This window comes from Drosophila subpulchrella, chromosome 3L (assembly GCF_014743375.2).
Source record: "Drosophila subpulchrella strain 33 F10 #4 breed RU33 chromosome 3L, RU_Dsub_v1.1 Primary Assembly, whole genome shotgun sequence".
Taxonomy (NCBI): Eukaryota; Metazoa; Arthropoda; class Insecta; order Diptera; family Drosophilidae; genus Drosophila; species Drosophila subpulchrella.
In genome coordinates, this window is record NC_050612.1 from 20,736,073 (window position 1) to 20,759,536 (window position 23,464).

General features: G+C 39.0%; 1 protein-coding gene across 2 annotated transcripts in view; it reads right to left on the reverse strand.

The window, feature by feature from the left end:
• The window catches only part of LOC119552595 (AF4/FMR2 family member lilli), a 48,440-nt gene that overhangs the window by 6,632 nt on the left and 18,344 nt on the right, over positions 1-23,464 (reverse strand). The window contains exons 1-4 of one of the 2 annotated variants that reach the window (XM_037862251.1): positions 7,814-7,835; positions 5,392-6,204; positions 4,922-5,062; positions 247-312 (exon numbers count right to left, since the gene is read on the reverse strand). In XM_037862251.1, coding sequence (XP_037718179.1) covers positions 247-312; positions 4,922-5,062; positions 5,392-6,204; positions 7,814-7,820 — 1,027 coding nt within the window. In that variant the 5' untranslated portion in view covers positions 7,821-7,835. Of the gene's footprint in view, positions 1-246; positions 313-4,921; positions 5,063-5,391; positions 6,205-7,813; positions 7,836-23,464 lie in introns of those variants that run through there. The other variant, XM_037862250.1, reaches the window with a different exon arrangement.

The following is a 23,464-nucleotide window of genomic DNA, read 5'->3' on the forward strand; positions in this document are numbered from 1 at the left end:
TATTTCCCAGGATTCTTTTCCTTGGTTTCGCTTCTTTTCCTTTGCGCATAAATTTGAAAGCCATTGAAATGAAATGTTCGACGGCAGTATTTGCATATCCTTTTTGGCAGCCGATGAATTGGGCGCCAGCAGATGCTCTGAACCGGCTAAGTGAGGTTAATGTGTATTTTATCGATCTGACTAAGCGGCTAAAGGCTGTGACCCGGGGGCAGGAACGAAATCTGCTTTTCGGACGCATCTACTTACATGGTATGATGCCCTGCTCGACGAGTTGCGAATGTGGACGTCGCACCATGAGCTTCACTTTCAGCGCTGCAAAAAGATGGAAAACCAAAGAAGCAAGTTAGTAAAGCTGCACCAGTTGTTAGTGGATAATGAAAACATAAAATTCAAAAATAAATTACTCTATTTAACATGTTTTTAAGGTGTGATTAAGAGGGAAATTCTATTATTATCGGTGTAAAGCAGTTTCTTTATATGTTCGGTTATTTTACAACAAACTGCAAAGTTATATTTCATTTTACTAGAACACGATAGAACTTTAAGAAAACGATATTGATTTTTACTGTTAATAATAGCTCAACTTCAATTTAGGTGCTGGAAGAATAAAAGTTAGTTAAGCTGCATGAAGCCCCGCAACTTGTTAGCAACAAATCAAAAACCACAAAAATCATAAATTAAACAACAATGCGCGGGGAAGTGGAGATCAAACATAGGAATCCCATAAAAAAGTGCTCGAAACAGCTGGGGGAAATAATTTTTGGGGCGAAAAGTTTGCCTTTTCCTAGCCTTTTGACAATGCCAGGGCAATGGCAATAAATGTCGAGAGGCAGCTGCGAATGGGAAAAACAAGGCAGCGCGAAAAAAGGAAAAAGTTTTTAATATCTTTATGTGCGGGCTATTATGGGTGTGAACAATGTGTACGTATATTTTCCAAGAGTAAAAAGTTCGGGGCTGGAAAATTAAATATTTAAGCCAGGCGAAAGTCAAAAGCTTGAGAGGCTGGAGTCTGAAGTCTGGCGACGAAGGTGTGTCCCCATGGGGCGTATGCGTAATAATCTGATTAGATTGCCACTGCTCGGGGCGGCTAAATAACAGATTGATGTCAATTAGCTTGGCATCCAGTCAATGGAAGCCGCTGTGGAATAACGACAAAGTGACAGACTCATGGCGAAATAAATAATGGAAAATAAGGAAACTCCTTAAGCCCTCCGAATTGACTTTGAGAGATGAGACAATACCATCTCAAAGTCGCTCTTCTAATTATAATCGCAAAGCGTATAAAATAATCAATTAATGGGACATTATCCTTTCAACATTAAATCCGGAATGGACGATTAAATGCGTGCAAGCATTGTGTAATGTAATTTTAGTCTCCAGGGAATGTTTTGGCATATTAAGCATACGACCTGCTGTCCTAATATCATTACCTTCAATTAGCATTCCGAGCACTGGCGAAATTGATTCACAAAATGACCAGCCAGCCATGTAATTAAAACGAAATAAAGCCCATTAAGGCGCAGGACACTGCGGTGTGGAGGAGTGGGCCCATCTGTCTATCGAAAGCCGAAAGCAGGGAGCTGAAAGCTGCAAACTGGGGGTAAATAAAGCCAAAGCCGCAAATGAAATGAAAACACAAAATCTTATGCCCCTACGGCGATTCGGGGCAGCAAAAGCCATCCGGAGGGCAGTGCACTTGGTGTTTTTGCGGCCAGCAACCAGGGCCAGGAATGAGCATTAAAGACCGGAAATGTACAAAGATGCAGTACGAGTAAAAATCTTATGTTAAATCTAACAACCTAACCAACAAATATTCATTTCAATTATTTTAGTAAAGCTGAATATGTTTTGGCATTTAATTTACTATATCCAGATAAGCTTTATAGACATATCAAAGCTTCTTTTAATTAATTTTAATATTTCTCTATTTTAGAATTTCTTTTTTATATTTTTCAGGGTGCATATAAATGCATAGCCCTATCCTGACATCAAATACCGGAAATGTACAAAGATGCAGTACGAGTAAAAAGCTTATGTTTGAATTAACCAAGAGAAATGTCATTTAACTATTTCAGTAAAGCTAAAATATTTGGCATTTAACTAACTATATCTAGATAAATTTTATTCATTTAATATTTATGTTTTTCAGAATTTCATTTTAATTTCTTCAGGGTGCATATGAATGCATGGCCCTTCTCTGACATAAAACGCCGGAAATGTACAAATATACAGTACGAGTAAAAAGCTTATGTTTCATGTTACCAACAATAATTTCTTTTAGTTATTTTAGTAAAGCTGAATATATTTTGTATTTAAAATACTATCTTTAACTTTTCTTGTTATATAAAAGCATATTTTAATACATTTTATATTTTAAAAATTCATTTCATTTTTTTCAGGGTGCATATAAATGCATTGCCCTCTTCCAGCATTTTGCACTTTCGACTTTGGCGGCTTGTGTGCATTTAGTGTGCAATCCAAGTAAGTGGGTTAGCAGAAGCCTTTCCCCCGTTGTATTTAATTTTCTATGCTGCCCAGGCAGACACACAAAAAACACTTGACGCCACAACAAAGTCGACATCAAAGTGACGATGACGTTATTAAAGTAATTTGGGCTCTTTGTCGGAAATCATCATAAAAAGCCAAGAGAGCTGCCAAGGCGCGTAATTGTCTCAGAAGACGGCGGTGGCAGCTGTTGGCGATTTTACGATTGAAGTGTGCCACACAAAAATGTGTGCAAAACAGCCAAAACAAAAAACATTAGAAGGAAAAATAACCGAAAACAAATTCTGGTTTTTGTTTATGGCAGCCAGGGAAAATACTCGACTTTTTGGCCATGTAACACTGGAAAATCTTCTCGGTGACGACACTGTCGCCCCCGTAAATTAATTATGCGCGAAATATTGTTTTGCTCCGCGTCGACACACACACACCTCCACCTCCACCTTCAACCACCTCCCCACTCGATTGATAAAAACAATAACATAAATTCCAAATTAAACACATAAAAGTTTTATGCGAAAAGCAATAAATGTGTGTAGACATGGGCAACGAGTTTCTTATAGAATGCCTGCTGGTATTTTGCTGCGGTTAGCTGCCCTTCGCCGAGAAAACCCAGTGCCTGTGGCGAAGGTCAGGTAAACAATGGCCGAGGAAAATTAAAATCTGGTCAGAGAGCGGAAAAACCTGGGAGAAAGAGAAAGAGCGCCCCCACAATTCTTTATAGGTAAATGCGTGTTTATACGTTGTATTATAAAATCGATTACGTGATCAACTAAACGAAGACGCCATCATCTCAGCGAGGCAAATGCATGAAAAGGCAACCAAGGGGCAAGTACAGTGGGCTAAACAGGGCACTAAAGTGCTCAAAATGAAATTTAACAGGTTTTATATTTCACAGAAATTGTAAAGTTAAATTTAAATATTTTGTAAAAAGGAAAAATATTAGACACTAAGAAGGTGTCTAAAAGTATGCAGTGAATAAGGAATAGTATTCCTTCTGACTGAATTTATGGCACATCTGAGTTTCAAACATTTTGTTGCATACTTTTAGACAGCTAAAATGACTGGCTAGTGAGCTTCAGAATTGTTTCCAATATTTGACAATAATTTAGACCATAAAATAACCCAATTCAAGCCCATTTCCGATCCCAAAAACCAATGTGCAGAGGCCACTGAATGCCAACTGAAAATTCCTTTACAACTGTCGCCTTGCCACCGTTTATTTCCGCTCTTCCCTGCGTTTTCGAGTCGCGTGCAGCGTGTTTATTTGTCAAAACATTTCTGCAGCGCCGCCATCATTGACTGCCAGCCATGTGTTTATAATAAATTTTTTTCACAAAATGTTTACACACCCTGAATTGAACTGACCAAAACCAAAAGGCCGAGAGGAAAAAAATGGGGAAAGAGCTGGTGGTTGTTGCTAAATATGCAGTTTATTGTTAGCTAACTTGTTGGGCGCCTGCCGGAAATTTTCACCATACATTTTTGGCAGTTTTTGGCGAGAAATAAACCTTGTTTTCATAAATATTTGGATTTGCATTTAGAGAGCCTTTTTGGTCAGGGTCAGGGCGTGTGAACTTTATCGTCCATTTCCGGTTGCACCTCAAAAATCATGCAAGTGCAGGCGACACGAGCTGTCAAAACTATTAGCGACTGTGCAGCATATATATGCGATATAATATATATATATGAGATATCCACACACTGGGCCTGTCATCTTTGGTCATTCAAAATTAATAAGAGTATTTCTCTTCACTCAAAATGCCAAGCAAATATGTAGGCCAGCCAAGAAAGAACGGAACGGAAAACTGTTGACAAAACACAAAAACCATATTTTTGAATGAGTTTTCGACCGCTGCCCGCCGGAGGGGGCGTGGCACCACCTCAAGTGTACGCCTTAAGTGCCTGTTGCGCCGTGACAGCTTCATTAAAACTGTGTGCGCCCTGTAAGAGTCACCACCCCACCGAACCCCAACCCGCAGGCGGACGTCAATAATGGGGCGGGCCCGGGGGGATTGCGATGATGATGATGATTCTGGCGATGATCGGCGTGATGGGCATCTTGGGCAGCTTGGCAGTGGCTGGCATTTATGACTAAGCAGGAGGCACCAGATGACAAATGCCAAACAGCCGCCAAAAGATGGCCAACGTGGGCGGCAACCGTTGAGTAAACAAGCGCTGAACTAACAACTAAAGGGTTTTAGGTACAGTGAAGCGCCTTTAAGTGGATTGATCACCAGCTGTCAGCTTTTGGGAAGCTCATAAACACTACAAATGTTGTAATATGTATCTTGTACCCCATGTTATCTGCAATTTTTCCCTTCCTAATCTGTGAGTTTAAGGCTACGTTTTATGTACTGCTTTCCCATTGCATTTTTCACTTTCGCTTATGAAATAGACCCCCTTCCAGTCAACTCACATTCTTTGTTCTTGTCCATGGCCGGTTGCAGCGGACTGGAATCCACGATGGCCTTTGGCGGCGACTGTCTGGCATCGTAACAATCCGAGTTGTTACCATCATCGCTGCTCCCCAGAAACGTGGCATGCAAACGCTGCTCGCCTGAAAGCAAAAGGTACACAACTATTAGCAAAAGCTTATTTCGAAAAGAGAAAACCACATTAGAAAGAGTATTTTTTAAGTTAACCTTTAAGGAACACACATTTAAAATATATTCCAATTGGTAACTATGGTAACTATTTTAAGAATAAATACAGAATTCAAACCTGTATATCTACAGGGTTCACATTTTTAGCAAATATTGTTTGTGCTAACAATGGGTTCTCGGATTAAGTGACTACGAACAGATATCAAAAGTAAATTCTTGGTAGTATAATCAATCATTCTAATGCAGTCTTCCTGAACCTTAAGATCACAGAACATGAACCCACCCTCCGACATGTCGTCGTAGGCCTCGTGCAGCAGTATGATGTCCTGAAAGGTGTGCAAGGCCTTGCCGCTGAGCCTGGTGGCCAGGAGGCCACTGCAGGCGGCGCTTGAGATGAGCTCGACGGTGGTCAGCGGCGATGTGGAGATGGTGGCCAGCAGCGAGGAGCTGCCGCTGGCGCTGTTGCCGCTGCTGCTGCCGCTACTGCCGCTGCTCAGGCTGTGCAGGGAGGCGGACTTGACCAGCTGGCCCACCTTCTGGTTGCCGCTCGTCTTCTGGGTGGCCTTCAGAGTCCTCGAGAGGCTCTTGGTGGGCGACGTCGAGGTGGATTTGTTGAGGAACCTGCTCGCCGTCGCTGCACCGGCTCCCTTGGAACCACCGGAACTGGAGTTGGAGTGGCAGCTGCTGCTGCTGTTGCTACTGCTGCTGCTGCAGCTGCTCAGGCTGCTGCTGATGGACTTCTTCGAGGAGTTGGAACTGACGGACGAGGCGGGCGAGGCCGACGACGAGCTGTGGCCCAGGATGACCGTCTGCTGCTGATGTTGCTGGAGTGTATTTGTATTGCTGGCGGCGAGCTTGGTGTCAATCGTTATGGGTATGACACTGGTGGCCACCAGTTGGTGATGCTTCTGCTGGGCCTGCTGGTGATTATGCTGCTGCTGCGGATGCTGGTGGGGATGCTGCTTGCTGGCCGCTCCTCCTCCGCCGGCTGAGCCCTGGAACCAGCTGGGAAAGTTGCCCTTGAGCGTGTCAATGAGATCCTGATCGAGCGTTAAACGCCACGATGCAGGTCCGCCGTCCACGCTTTGCGTCGACTCTGCAAAGGGGGAAATAAAAAACAATAAATTAGAAATGGATGAGAAATTGTAAAATATTCTTAAAATAATACGATATATTTGTGATATAATAACTTAATAAAATCCCTTAAATGTTTATTAAACAAGCTTAAAAAAGGGGTATTAATACATTAAAATTTGTCATTATGTATCTTTAATTTCAAATTTAAAACATTAACATTACCAACAAGGTCATTTATGAATGAATTAGATGTTATTTTATTTAAAAATAGACCAAAATGATGGACAGTTTTTATTGTTGAAATCATAATTCATACATATATGTGCTGCACAAAAAAGCAGTCCATTTTTTCTTGGTAAAATTTTTACACAATTCATACATAATTTAATTTAAGTCAACCCAATTTCCAGCTGAACAAATATACTTTAAATAATTCATAAATATCAAATGATTTTTATATTTATAAGACTCAATTAAATATATGCTATTGTCATTCTTATTTAAGACCCACCCACATTTAATAGCTGAGGGGCCAACCCAATTCATTAATTTGCCATGATTTAAAACGTGGTGTTAATTTGATTTTCCATTTTCCACATTATCCGCTCTATGTTTTTCCCCGCCACACTCACATTTATTTATTTTAATGTGGCTTTTCCGACGATTCTGATGTTGCTGTTGCTGCTGCTGGCGATGTGGCCACTGGTGTGCTAGTTATTTATGCTAAACACTGCCAAGTAACCTAGTTTGTTGGCCCAATCCCCCATCCCCGTCAACGCCCCCGCATAGAAAACATAGCAAAGCGCGTACTTGGTATTTATTTTTCAAATTCTTTTCTATTCGCCACTGCTGTGCGGTTCTGGGGCTCTGAGTTTCGTGTGCCTGATGAGATTTTGCGGCACTTTTTGGCTTGGGAATTGCCTCGGGATTGGGATATACATAGATTATAAATGTATAATTGCACTTTGCCGAATCACTGGGCGCACTGCTGCACTTACTCGTAACTGGTGGCGACAGTAATGCGAAATGGCGAAATTGCGCCGAAAATCTTGGCAAACGGCGACATTGCATCATGCGAAAGCGACATTCCCAGACACGCCTCGCATTATGCAATATTCGGCGATATCTGGCGACTACTTTTAGACGGCGATCGTCGGTTAAAAATAAGTACCATATCCCACCAAAAAAAAGAACACTCTTAGCTGACTGACATGCACTTGTCAAATGTCCTCCTATTTCTGGCATTTCTAATTTCTCGTTTCCTTTTCCTTTAATTGTTATTTTTGGCGGGCTTAAAAAGGTTTTCCTACATTGTAGTTGCCCGATTTTGGATATTTTTAGTCATTTAAAGAGAGACATTTAGGTCGCCTCCAAATATCTTTTGCTAACACTGCGTGGGTCGAAAAACTGTCACACTTTCTGTTTTACTCAGCCGACTTGTTTGTTTATCTAAACTAAATTTAAAATTGCCACGCAAATAAATGGATAACTGTGCCGAGCGCTGCATTTGCATTCGCTGCGACATTTATTGGTCATTAAGGCGAGCGCCAGAGCAAAGGAAAAGCGGCAGCAGGAAAAGCTGCAGCAGCAGCAACAGGCGAGCAAACAAACAAACAAAACAAACATACCAGCCATCCAACCGAGAAGCAACAACAAGCTGCCCAGCAGCGGGATACACAGAGAAAAATATATATAACAATAAGGAATTTAAGTTATGTAAAGTAGAGAACTTTTAAAAGGGATTTGTCAAAGAAAGTTGCCAACAAAAAAGGGACTACTATACCTAAAACGTGGCAAATAGCTACATGTATGGATTTCAGGAAAATATTAGTTTTATAAAGTCTTTCCGGTAGGATCCACAAAAAAGAAAACTTAAGGTGTCTTGAAAAAGGATAGAATTCACCTGCTGTCTGGAGTAGCTAAGCTTTTCAAAAATATTTTATAAAGAATGGTTCAATTTTGAAATATGTTTTTGAAATTGTGGATGTATTCAAGAAAATGAGAGAATGTTCATTTATATAGTTGATTTTCTGAAATATATCAACTTATTGGTACAACCCAATTTTTTTTTCTGTGTACCTTTAATGCCTGCCCCAATCTTTGCGTTTGGGCTCCGCTGTGTGCGGTGGCGCGACATGTTGTCCACACGCAGGCACATGCTTTTGAGATGAACGGTCGGCGGACGAGGGAGCCACCAAAGCCATTGCCAAATTCTATTTTCGCGCCAGCAGCCAGCGAATGCAAGTGGTTTCTCTTGGCCAAGACATCTCCACCCCGCTTGCCAGGGAGTCTCCTCGTCTGTCCTCCGTCCTTCACCCTTAACCCACCGCCCCCCTGGCCCCCTGCCCCGCCCCCACTCTCAACGCCGCCTTGGCCATTACACTTTGTCAACGGGGCGTATGCGCAATGCTGCCCGAGCAATGACAAAACAATTGAATTGACAAAGGAACCGAGAATGAAAAGGAAACCGCTGCTTCAAAGCGAAAATTAATGAATCGAAAAGAACAATTGAACAGGCGAGAAATTGCCCAGAATTAGTTGGCTTAAAATATTTCAACTAAAATAGAAAAAACAATTGCGGAATTGGCCATTTGCTCAAAATAAACTAGACATAGGTTTTGTAATACTTGGGAGGTGAACGTAAGGTCTGAAAGCTAAAATAGATATAACAATCTACATGGCAGAAATAAAAATTGGACATCTATTAATGTATTAAAATACCATCAATTTGCTCAAATTAAATTAGAAAATCTCTTTTGTAAATAAAGTGAAATAAAATATATATTTCCATTTTCCCTTCCACTTGTTGCCATTATGTAAATTATAATCAAAGGCCAGCACACACACACACACCAACCCCCTGATGAATCAATAAATAGAACAAATACACACTCAACAATTTTCCAGAGATGTTGACAAAACTATAACCTTGAGCGGGAAAACTATACAAACACACACTCAGTGGGAAACCCAACCAAGTGGAACAGTTGAAGAATAAAGGACTTTGGGCCAGGCACTTAGTTTGATTTCATGGTCAGGAGGAGGACTCCATGGCCAAAACTAATCATTCAAGGCGGGGCGGAAGTTGTGGCGGAAGTTGTAGCCCAGTCTTCCGCAGCCGCAGAAGTGTGTATGTGTGTGTGTGCGGTAGTTTGGCATGGTTACTTCAGAGTAAACATCAATTATGTATGCTGTATGCCGGCAGCCATACACGAATCAACGCGCCGCAAAGTATGCTACATTGAGGTTGCCCCCTGCACCCTGCGAGTGTGTGTGTGTGTGCGTGGGAGCCTGCGTCTGTGTGGGCCAACTTCCTTTTGGCAAGACAGGAAACAGGATGCTGTTACCGTTACAATTCGACATAATCGATGCTTGTCGTACGAGGCTCGCATTTAACCTGGCAATTTGTCTGCGGCTGCATAAACATTAACTTTCATTTGCAGTTTATCTCCGCACCGCGCCATAAATCAAAATGTGAGCGAAATAAATAAATGGATCCTTGATACATCCGGTTCACAAGGAAAAACAATAAGTGGTGTATGGTTTAAAAGGGTTTTAAATATAATTAAAAAGGAACCTTTCATTTCTATGAAGGGTTTCATCTACTATTTATTTATAGGCCTTTTTATACCCGTTACTCGTAGAGTAAAAGGGTATACTAGATTCGTCGGAAAGTATGTAACAGGCAGAAGGAAGCGTTTCCGACCCCATAAAGTATATATATTCTTGATCAGGATCACTAGCCGAGTCGATCTAGCCATGTCCGTCTGTCCGTCTGTCCGTCTGTCCGTCTGTCCGTCTGTCCGGATGAACGCTGAGATCTCGGAAACTATGAGAGCTAGGCTATTGAGATTTGGCGAGCAGATTCCTGAGCTTCTTACGCAGCGCAAGTTTGTTTCAGTAGAGTGCCACGCCCACTCTAACGCCCACAAACCGCCCAAAACTGTGGCTCCTACAGTTTTGATGTTAGATAGAAAATTTTAACTGAAATGTATTAGTCTTGTCCATACCTATCGATTGACCCAAAAAAAATTTTTCTATTCCCACTCTAACGCCCACAAACCTCCCAAGAAAAGAAGCTATGACGTCAGAGCCAGACAGTGCGAAATGTTTTTACGCGTGTATGTGTGTGTATGTAAATAGTTGCCGGCCGAACTTAGCGGCAAAGAGAAAAGCACTGCCGGCGCTCAGAGAGAGCAAAGTGCGCGGCTAACTTATTCTATTGAACAATGAATTTGTCACGCCTACCCTAACGCACACAACGCTTAAATCTGTCTTCCGCCGGTAGGTGGCGCATTTAAATCTCGCTTTGCTGCTTGCATATCTCCATTTCCCTTTGGTCGCTTAAGCTGAGTAACGGGTATCTGATAGTCGAGGTACTCGACTATAGCGTTCTCCCTTGTTTTTCTTTTAAAAATAACATATTTTTCCTTTGGTTCTATTTACCATTTGTTGTGACTTCTTAAAAAATATATCCTTGATATGTATACACAGTTGAGCCCAAGGTATTATACAAAATTCTATAAACAAATAAATTTGGTTAACATTAAACATAATACCCAAAACTTCTGCCCATTCTAAAAGCATACGTTAATTTAAATGGTATGATAGGTATTTAATAGATTATCTGCCATACCAAAAATTTCAATATTCATTTGATATCCAATTTAATCTCACAATTTGTGTGTCTTATCAAGTGACTCATCGCTCATAAGATGTAGCTGCACTTAAATTATTAGAAACGTGCTACCTGCTGACTTTTGCACCTCGCCAATCGTGACCACTGCCATTGTTTATTGTTTCGATTTAGCGAAAACATTCTGCGAGATGCGACGTTTACATATTCATTTGAATGCCAATAACAGCTGCAGTGGCAACATTGCTGACAGCTTCGACAAGCGAGGATTATGCAAGCGCCATGAATCCCAAAAAAAAATATAAGAAAACCAAAAAAAAAAAAAAAAAAAAAAAGTACGAAAAAGAACCCCCCAAAAAAGTGGAAGGAAAATCAAATGGATCCGTGGGGGAAACATCGGAGCAATAACAAACAGAAAATCGCTTGCCATGTGTCGCTGGGTGGGTGTATAATGTATAATGTACAGTGTACATGTATATGGGGCTGCAAATTGAAACGTATATTTGTAAACAATACGCAGACGTCATAGACAAAACTCATTTAAATGGGAAAAACATCCAGCAACAACATTTAAGCGGAAAAAACTAGTACCAACGATCACAAGCAGCACAAATTAAAAGTGTAGTACGCCAGAGCCAAGAAGCTGCGTCGATCGTTTGAATGTATTGGGAAAAACTTAGGTATTTTTGTGACATTCAGGAAAACATTTAGATTTATTTATAAATCTTTGTATTAATTTAATTTTCCAAAAGAATTTTCATAATAACATTTTTAATAGAACAAATTTTTTTCTGTGTGAATAAACGACTAAATAAGCTCTCCACCATTTTGGTCATAAATGTAAAAACGTGTTTTTCCACTCGCTCGCCGAACCAAAGATTAATACAATATATAATAAAACAATCTATGGCGAACGTTATTTTATAGTTTTTAATATGCATAAAGTGGTATTGCCTTTTTGGTGCAGCTTTGCCAGAAATTTCGCATGTTATCGCCGCTTGACAAGTGTCAGGTAGCTAACAACAACAACAACAACCAACTACCAAACAACCGAGCAACAACGAACAACATGTGTGAACAACAATAACAAATTTCAGGAGCATGTTTAGGGGTGCGGGGAAATATCATCGGACAAATCAACAAAACATCTACTCGAACTGGCATTGAAATTGGAAATATTATTCTGGTCGAATCTGTTACGATTTTTTTTGGGCCTCTGGCCTTATCAATGGAGTGAGTCATGGTGTGGGGGATTTTTTTAGTTTTTCTACACTATGAAACCATTTTTAATAACATTTATCAGTTTGTAGCTCTTCAATTTAAGCTACATTTAAAGGTCAACCAATATAAGTTCATAGTTTTGAAGTTCAAACACAATAGTTGTTTAATTTTATAAATTGTTTTTAACTTGCTACAAAGCTTTAGTCTGCTTTTGACCATTTAAACAACAAATATTAGTTTATTATCACAACTTTCAGAGGGTTTATAAGCTCAGGTTATCAATGTGACTTTGTTGTTATTTATTATTTTGTTTTGTTGCTGCTTTAATTTTTCATTTGAACTTTATTTAGTTTCAATAGCTCACTAGAACTGTAGTTGTATTTGATTATTAAATTGTGAATAAATTCCTTGCATTTCTCTGACAAATTGTATTTCAATTTGCTGACGAACTCCTGAAATGATTCTTATGCTTGAATGGTTTTAGATAAAGGCATTTTGCTAATTCAATTTAATGCTGCACAAATTTCCTTGAAATTATAATACATTTTCACACCTTTCAATAATTTGCAACGCTTTCGTGTGGCTTCTTATCACTTTTACTTATTTATTCTTGGACATTTTGTTTTGTTTTGTTTATTTTACGGCTTAGGTTAAGTTTCCAAAGCACTTGCATATCAGCACGGTAAACAAAAGACCCACGATAACACAAATCGTTAACTGATTCATAGAGCCATTATCAGTCGCAGTTATAGAAAGGCTTCTAAAATCGCGTCCGGCGTGTTGAGAGCAACCCGGCAAACTGAATATGTGAAATAAAAAAAAAACTCAAACTGGTCGAGCGGCTAATGTTTTGGGGGCGCTGCTCGATTGTGGAAATGGCCAAGTGACGTTTACCTGACCAACTGACTGAGTGACACAGGTGGGCGTCATCGACTTAACTGGCATTATACGACAAGCTCCCTCTCTATCACTCTTTAAACTAAAGTTTTGCGGTGCACAGAAAGAAATTTTAAAAATAAATTGGATTGTACTGGTCAATATTACGAACGGCACAGCATAAACAAAAACAAGGAAGAACGCTATAGTCGAGTACCTCGATTATCAGATACCCGTTACTCAGCTAAAGGGACCAAAGGAAAATGGAGATATGCAAGCAGCAGAGCGAGATTGAAATGCGCCACCTACCGGCGGTAGACAGATTTAAGCGTTGCGGGCGTTAGAGTGGGCGTGGCAAAGTTTTTCTTGGATCAATCGATAGGTATTGACAAGACCAATACATTTCAGTTAAAATTTTTTATCTTGCATGAAAATTGTGGGCGCCACAGGCTTGGGCGGTTTGTGGGCGTTAGAGTGGGCGTGGCATATTCGAGTGACAAACTTGCGCTGCGCTCAAGCCTACGGAATCTAAATCTGAAATCCCATTTCTCTATCTTTGTTATTTTCCGAGATATCCGCGATCATATTTACGATTTTTTGAAGTTTGTGGGCGGTTTGTGGGCGTTCAAGTGGGCGTGGCAAACTTTTTTTTGGGTCAATCGATAGGTATTGATGAGAACAATACATTTCAGTTAAAATTTGTATTCTAGCATGAAAACTGTAGGAGCCACAGTTTTGGGCGGTTTGTGGGCGTTAGAGTGAGCGTGGCACTCTGCTGAAACAAACTTGCGCTGCGTAAGAAGCTCAGGAATCTGCACGCCAAATCTCAATAGCCTAGCTCTTATAGTTTCCAAGATCTCAGCGTTCATCCGGACGGACAGACAGACGGACAGACGGACAGACGGACATGGCTAGATCGACTCGGCTAGTGATCCTGATCAAGAATATATATACTTTATGGGGTCGGAAACGCTTCCTTCTGCCTGTTACATACTTTCCGACGAATCTAGTATACCCTTTTACTCTACGAGTAACGGGTATAATAAATTAATATTAAAATATTTCTATCTGCACTTTGAGAACTCCCTTCCTTTGAAAAATAAATAAAATACCATATCATTAAGGGTTTGTTCATGCAATATCAATTATAAAATTAGTATATCTTTCATTTGTTATAAGCAATACAAATCTATAAAAATCATAGACTTTTCTGGAGGATCTTCATAAGGTCTTTCACAAAAAACAAATATTCCCAAGCATATTTTTTAGTTATCCCTAAAAGTAGTGAGCCTTTGTGTACCTCTAAGATACGTTTAAAGTACCCGTATTCTTATAATTGATTTAAGATCTTTATAAGCCATTTTTATCAGTGATGGTCAGGTCCGAAAAATGATTTTAGCCGCCTGTGTTGACAAATTTGCGCTTCATTGCGTTGATTGTTGCCGCAGCTGCAGTTGCTTCCTCCCCTGAACAATGGCTGCTAATAAGCGCCAGACGGGCAGTGCAACTGCCACTGAAACTGAAGCTGAAATTGAATTAAAGCTGTTTTTGTTCAACTGTTGCATGCAAATGAGTGGCGGCCATGTCGCCTTCAATGGCTGCGGTTTCCATTCTGCTGCTGCTGCTGCTGTTGATGATGTTGCTGCTGGGCGACAACGTTCGCTGCTACCTGAACCGAACAATTGCTGGACAGCAAAAGTCAATTGGGCAGGCACACACGCAACAACACACACAACGCACAACACACAAGGCACCGCACACCCAAACACCCACAATCCAGGCGCTTCTCTGCTGTCGGACATGTTTTGCATACAAAGACCCCACTGACGTTGACTGGTCTTTTATGTAGTTGCATGCGTGAGATGCGTGTGTGCACTCGAAGAAATATCTCATGGACCCAGAAAAGGTTTAAAAAAAAATTATTTAAAGGCATAGAATTTATTCTAGAACGCTAAAAAATATCCTGCACTTTTAATGGTCTAACAAGTTATATTATTTAGCCCGTTTCTTTTAGATACTTTTTAAGTTCTCACAAAAACGAAACCAATGTTATAATATTTAAATTCAACTTATAAAAAAAAGTTTATTTAAGAAATAATAAAAAAATATTAGGAATGGTATTAAAATAAATATTAATAAATATTAAATCTTTTTCAGTGCTTTAATCCTTGAAAAAAGTATATATTTCAAAAAAAAAAAATTGATTAACTTTACTGAGTTCACAGAATATTTTGTTATAGTTTGTTGCTTTAGTTTACAAACTTGCTTAATTTTAACTACATTGAGTCTAATGTGTTAATTAAATTCGAAGCCTCATAATAACAGAAACCATTATTATGAAAAGGTGTTCTATTTCAAAACCTTTATATTTTAAAAAACTTTGATTAACTTTACAGAGTTTTCTGAATTTATGAAATACAAAAAGTTTGTTTTTCTAAGTTAAAAACTTTGCTAATTTTTACTACCTTTAGTTTAATGTGTTATTAAAATTCGAAGCCTCATAATAACATTATGAAAAGGTGTTCTATTTCAAAACCTTAATCAACCCAGTTCTGAAACGTTCTAAGTCTAGATAAAAATCGTTTCGCAAAGTGCACTTGTGCGGCTGCCACAGGATGCACTTTCAGGATTGTAACACTTGAGCACACAATGGGCAGTGGTCAGTTGTGCATTTTTGCCAATGCCCAGCACATGCACACTGGGCTGATTGAATTGAAAGTTAATTAGAGTGAGAGACAGGTGTGATGATGATGGTCCAGGAAAATGTGAGAAAACTTTTCGGATTCGGCATTCGCCAGCACCCTTTTTCAATGAGTTCCGCCTAACCCGAAAAAAAAACATCACATTTCGTATAAATAGACCCAAAACGACCGTGTTTTTCGTAAGGGTGTGGCTGTCTATGTGGGTAGTGTCCTCAATTAAAATTAATTATGCCCAAACGATACGCTCAATAAAATTTAATTTGCGAAAATATGAGCCAAGAAAATGAGCCACATAGGAAAATGTGACATTTAAGTGCCGGGGGCCAGCATCCTCAAACTATTCGGGCAACAAACAACAAACATACACAGTCGGGTCTAATAATTGAAATTGAATTTTCAATGATAGCAAGGCGAGGGCCCAACGATATATATGCGGCTATATCCACCCCCAAACGAGCAGAGATTTTCGGCAAACTATTTATAATCAAGAAGACTTGCTTGATTCTTTTTTGGCAACTGCAGCTAGCTGTGTGGTGTTTTCTAATTTTTCTCAGGATTTTCTGGCAATGTTTTATGTGCGAGCACTGGACCACCGAGAACACCTACTTCCGTTTTATTATGCCCCACAAGTTGTCTACTTTTAACCTTTAACCAAAAAAGCAGTCAACACTTCTGCCAGATCTCCCCAAGTTGAATAAACACTAAACACTTGACCGGATTCTCGGTTTGCATTCAATTTATACAACTAAGCTTTTGACTCGCTCTCTGCTGTTTTATCAAATCCAAACGAAATCGTATTAAAAATAAATAAAATTAAAAGTGTAAAATGCACACACACACACACACACACGCGACTTTTGGCCATGCTGCGTGCCAAGTGGAAAATATTTCGCAAGTTTTTCTACACATTATTGTGTGAAAAATACTATGTATATAGTATCCCATAGATATATGCGTATGTTTAAAGTCGGACGCAGGCAGGCTGCCTGTGTGTTGTGTTTAGTTTTGTACATTCAATTTGCCATTGTTGTTGCCTTCTATTCTATTGTTGCCGGCAAAACAAAATAAAACAACAGAAAATGGTAGAATGAGCGAAAAAAACAAGGCATAATAAGCAGGCAAGAACACAAGAATAAAAAAAATTAAATAAAAAAAGAAGCATAAAGGAGATGAAAATGAACATTTTTTGGCAAACAATTCAGGGCTAAATATTTTCATTGTGTTGTTGTGCTTTTATCACAACAGCATAGGTTCGTATCCAAGCGGCAACAGGAAAAATCTAGATATAATCATCATGATTCTAGCAATTTAAAGTCCCGCATTATTTGGGTGCGAATCATCTGATATTTTTGGAAGGCATCTTTGTCTTATTCCCGTTTGTAGTTAATTAAGGGAAATATAAAGAAATGCATTCATTTTGGTTAATGAATAATAGTTTGAGAAGTTTGAGTTTGCCAGTGACCAAATAATTTAACAATTGTAATAATTATAATTTAAGATTGAAATAAATTACCCCTTTCAGCATTGTAACTTAAACAGTCCACGATAAATTTAATTCTGCAGCACAACATATTTTTAAAAGAAACCCAAACCAAAAGGCCCCTTGTTAAGTCACAATTTATTTATTATCAAACTATAAAGTTTATTAAAATCAAAAAAAATCCTCTTACATTTTAGACTACACCTAAGCTCAATTCCCGGAAATCTCAAAGTAATGCCCAAAACATCCCACCTTTTCCGGAGGTTATCCTTAAGACGTCTCCAAGTTATTAGTTAAATATTCAACGCTAAGCCAAGGTAAAAGTTTGTTTAGTTCAAAGGGTTTTGGCTGGGGGTTTTTGGGGTTTGGCTTTCGGGCCCCACACAAACACACGCACACATTTAATTGCAAAAATGCTTAATTATGCATGAAACATTGAAGCACACACACACAGGCAAACCAGTGATAGATGAATAATTCATGGCAAATGGAGAATTCGTGGATCGGCTTTTCCCCTCTCTTTTCCCGACTAAACAGCGCGCGTTGCTAAAACAAACAAACAAAGAAACAAACAAAACAGCATAAGCAGCAATATTTTGTAGCTCCTAATGACGTACGTCGCCTTTTCCAGACGGCAAAAAAGAAAAGCAGAATTTGCGAAATTGCGAAAACTTTTGCCTGTGCAATTTGCACGTCAACATTTTCCCAAAACACCAAAAAGTAATACTAATGGCAGGCACAACAATATTTTTGGCAGCTTCGGCGGTCAAGTTTGTGTTGTGATGTTGCAAAGAAGCCTCCAGTGGCCATACCCTTCCCACAAATCGGAGAAACCGAGGATATTCAATATGGGAACAAGGTGAGAATGGATAGGACAAGGCCCCCTTTAGATGGAGAATATAGTAAACAATGAAAATATTTCCTAATTTGGTAACCTCAACCAAAATCTTTAAAAATTTTAATTGTCTTAGTATCACAGCAAAATTGTATTATAAGTTTCACTATTAAATACGTGTATAATGTATAAATATAATCAAAAATATAACAATAAATTAGAGTCCCTAAAGTCCTCTTGGTTTCCTTTAGACAAGCATCACTGTAACCCCATACTAAACATAAATACCATCTCATTCTCGTCGAACGCATTCCAATCGATTGGTCACAAAGGAAACTCACCTGCAAAGATACAAAAAGAGGAGACAATAATTAGCCAGAAAGCCAGGGAAAACACACGAATGTAATTTGTCTGAGCTGAATCAGTAAGAGAATCAGAGGAAAACGATTTTCTTTTGGGTACCATGAGTCTGTGAGCTTGTGTGGGTTGTCAACCGATTGCGCATACGCCGCGTTGTACGTTGGTCAACGCACTTTCCAAGGCTGCCAAAAACGCGAAAGCAGCTGCAGCTCGCCAGCCGCTAATCATAATTTTGATCTACAAATTAATTAGCATTCGCACGAGTGTGATTGCAATTTATTGGACACCAATTGAGACGAAAACGCGCATTTTCATTCATAAACATTGCAAAATACGAGTACTAAAGGGAACCCATTTTATTAATTGCTAGCAAATGTTGGGCGTGTGTTGCAAGAGTTTTGCGATGGCGATTGCAATGGCAATTGCAATTGCAATTGCCATATTGAAATTATGTCGTCATCTTCGCGTCGCCGCGAAAGTTCAAAGTTGCAAAATCTTTAGAACATAAAAGTTTTTCGCACGTTCCGCACATTTTCAGAAGAGGGCGGGGATCTCTAGGGGCTGTCACTGTGTGCCGAGAATTATTCATGGCGCATATTTCAACGGTTTGGCAATAACCCCCACCTCTCGAGAGCCGAAATAAATAATTGCAAATATTATTGGCCACTCAGCGCATGCCAACAATAAGGACTATAAAAATAGCCAGCGAATTTTTGCAGTTCGCATAGTTTCGCAATAAGTCGGCGGCAGCGATGATGATGATGATGATGACTCAAAAGTGCAAGACCGAAAATTATAACCATAAAAATGTGATGTGTGTGGGAAATTATGCATTTTGGCCAGGGGCAGTTGGGCATCTCGTGATGATGAACCGAGATCTGACAGGTTGAGTAGGAATTAGTTCTGGCGTCCCTATACTGTTCTTTTCTGTTCTGGTGGGCTGGTCAATTGGCAGGACTCACGTCTCGAGTCAATTAGCCGGGCGATTCGAAACTATTTCAAGGCCCCTCAGGGCCCCAAAGGCCAAAGCAAATCAACCTGAAACACAATATTCTCTTGTGACAATGATAAAATCTGAATAATCACACAAATTCTGTATATTTGTGGGCGAGAAGTAAATCCAAGTGGCTGCACTTATAGTACTTAAACGCTTAATTAAGCTGTAAAATATTCTTTATTTGCGTTCGGCTGCCAAATAGCATTTAATTGATACTAAGCGCACTTAAAACGAAAAACTATTTCCCACAGAAATTATGTGAAATACAATATTTTGACACTTTAACGATTTGTACAACAGTGGAAAATTGTAATTTAAACAAACAATAAAGCAAGGCACAAAGAGAACATTAATTAAAATAGTTTTTGTATTTCAAAGTTCTTTATAATTTGCCTTTTATTACCCAATAAATAGTAAATATTCTGCAGTTTCACACTTATCATAGAGAAAGATATTTAATATATCATTTTTAAGTGGGTATATATTACATAAATTTATTATTTATAGCCATAACAAATGGCTTAAACTATAATTAAAATATTTCAAGATAAAAAATATACAATAACTTGTATATTATTTTAGATAGCTTAGTTTAAACATTAAAAAATAATAAATTGCTGGTGACTTTTAAACACAATTATATGCTTTAAGTTATGTTTAATTGCTGTGTTTTAAACCGGGTTACAATAAATTAATTAAAAGGAGTGAGAAGAATTTTGTTTGCCAAACAGAATAAAATATAAGCCCTTTAGGATAATGGTGTATTAATTGTTATTAGGCAATTTCCCAGGAAATTCTCAAGCTGTTGCCGTGTTTTCCAGTCCTCTGCCAATTTATTTGGCTGATGTTGCAGCCACCTCAAGAGAACCGAGCCCACCCAACCACCCACAACCCACCCACCAGGTGGTGCAGTGGTGCAACTGTTGCTAGGCGGGCGGCTGTGTTTGTGACCGCCATCTGCCCACTGGCAGCCAAAAGCAGGCGCAGCGCCAATGCTGCCAAGCAAACCAAAACCGCACGTCACCCGCACATACAGTCACGACCATTACAATAGCTATTAAGTGGAAGGCTTTTATTTTTTGGCAGGCGGTGTCGTGTTCTACGGGTCATTTCGACTGTATTATGTGACTGCAATTCGGGGGGACACAGAGAAATGGGTATTTCTGCAGCAATCCATGCGAAACGCGGAACACATTCGATGTGTATTGTAATCACATCGGAAATTCCATTGTGAATTATTTAGAACTGTGTGTTTCGCACATGTTTTTGGCCCTGAACAAACAAAAATGTAAAGAATGAATACACTTGGTGTGCTGGCCGGGATTAAATGCGGTGATGCATGGTGGTGCGGCAATTGAGATTTAATTAAAAACTTAGTGGGCCAGCAACAAATGCACACTTTGATTTATGATTTAAGCCAAATAGTTTTAAAGCGCCGGCGGCGAGACATAATTCTCCTTTATTTTACATGTTAAATTTCGCGTAATAACAAAAATGATATATAGAAAATAATCATAATTTTCACACTTGAAAGAGCGACACAAGACGACGACGACGACGACGCCCAGTCGAATCGCCTAGTCTTGTGCATTATTTCTTAATTAAATTTATTAATTGCACACAACACGAGCCGACGGCCGTACAACGGGGCGTATGAGCAACGCTCGCCCCCGCAAAAGACGTAGAAATGAAAATAGGCGAGTGAGAAAGAGAGAGGAAAAGCGGGAAAATCGAGAGCAAGAAAGGCAAGGAAAAGCCATTCGAGTGATTCATTTACGTGCCGAAAACTTAATTGTGCTAGCAGGTAAACCGCTTCTCGATGACGCCAACGGCCAAGAGGACAAAAGATTATCTAAAAGCCATCCAAACAAGGCTTTGCAACAATGGTCACCTAAGTTAAATTAATTAAATAAGATATTAGGTTTTTAATTAAAGGGGAAAAAAATGGAGAAGTTTATAAAATACTCATCCACAAGTTTACAATATAATTATGATTATTTAACAGATATTCATTTAGTATTCAAACCAGAAACGGTTATGAGTATCAATTAGATACTCATTCAGTATGCATATAAGGTACAGAGTCTCTTTTATATTTTTAAATTGAACTTAAAACTCATAATAATAATAATCAGAACACATGTTTATTCCATATCCGATGAGGATGACTACCAACAAGATATCTTGTCAATTTAATAAGGGTACCCAAAAATGGTCACATAAATTGCCCAAAATTTGTATACTAATTTTCACTTTTCACTTGATCTTTTCGCACGTCACTAGGGGTTTTTTACGATTTTCTTGAATGACTGCAAGCAGCAGCCGAGCATCTAAGGAGCAGCTGTCAGCCCAAAAGTATAACACCGTCATTTGGATCTGTCACAATGGCAAACTCTGTGGCATTTGTCACCCACTCACCTTTGCCCCCGCCGAATTTCTCTCTGCAGATTCCCCACCGACCCACCAAGACAATTAGTCGCATGTAGAGCAGCACAAATCTCAAAAAATGTGTCATATTCGGCCAAAATAAATACAACAAAATTATTTTTGTGCCACGAATATTTCAGCTATTTTGGTCTAAGCAAACAAAAACCCAGCGGGACTCTCGAGTTGAGTATCTCCTCTTCGGAAATTAATTACGTTCACTAAAGCAAGGAATGCAGCTGAAAAAGCCACAGGGGGCAAGAGGGGGTTAAACCGAGGGTCCTTGGCCAAATGCTTTCCATGACAGTCGTCGACTTAATTCAATTAATTAGATGCCATCTTTGAATGCACCAATTTCACAGGGGCAAAGCTGTGCGGTGGAAAAATGTGTAAAATAAGCAAATATTTTGCAATTAGAGAAATACCTTTGTTAACTAGGGGGATTCTTTGCACTGTAAATAAAATTTGAAAATGGAGAAAGGAAAATTATTTAAGTTATGTAGTACAAGTATAAAACATCTATGTTAGACTCTATTTTATCATATTCCCTTTGGGATAATTTTGAATATATAACATATTTTTTGATTTAAATAAATTATCCAGAACCCCAAATAAACATTAATATTTTGCCTACACATTTTCTCTGTGTGTTTAAACCAAACCAACGAAGGGAATTGCCTTTGAAATGCATGCATTCAATTTGGCCACATTTAATTCAGCTCTGCAAACTTTTCAATTTAAACTTTTGTGAATTTTTGGGCAAATATACCATTGCATAATTCGTATTGTGTACACACTTTTTCCATTTGCAACGTCTCATTTTAACTTTTGCCTCTTTTACCAAAAATTGCTCTTTTTTCGCCCGCTTAGAGCAAACATTTGCATAATTTAAGTTTGATGTGGAAAGTTACGTGTTTGCCAGCGAAATGACAACAAGCTGGATGGGTGAACTCAACGGCTCAATGGAAAAACAGAAAAACAGGTGCAGCAGGTAGGTGAGCAGCCACCCACACAGACCAACCATCAAACCACCCACCCACTCGCGGAAAATGAAAACGAAAATCGCCACCCAACTGCAACATTGTCGGATGAAAAATTGAGAGCTTAGCTGCGTTTGGCTGCAATGTTGCCAGGGAAAACCAGCTAAATCAGGAGCAACCTTGTCGATTCGCGGCTACAGGTGTTTGTTGCTGTCGCACATGGATTTGCATTTAGATATACTACAAAAATCTCTAGTTGATTTTAGATAGCTGTGGGCATTTCACAGTTCTTTATCTCTATTACCTAAAAAAATGTTAATAAAATATTTCAAAGGTAGACGTTTGGTATTTTATTTAAGCACATATTAAGAGATTGTTCCAATTCTCGTTTTTACTAGATAATAACTATAGTTTTGTCCGTGATTGTGAACAATCATTTGTCAATTTTCTCTGACGCTTTTGGACAATTTGTAGTTTGTGCTGTTGCTCAGTATTTGGTAATCTGTCTGATTATTTAACTTGCGCTAAATACAAATATTTAGAAAATATTTTGCGGCAATTTTTATGTTATTTTTCTTGGCAGCTCGTCTATTTGGATACTTTCCCTCACCACCGCCAAAAGAATGAGGGTCATTAAGACACATATATGCCGGACAAAATCTTATTGTTATATATATGCTGTCTATATGGCGAAAGCATTTTTCTTTCTAATTTATTCGACTTGGGCTTAAAGGCGAGCATGAATAATTATAACTTAATGCTCAAGTA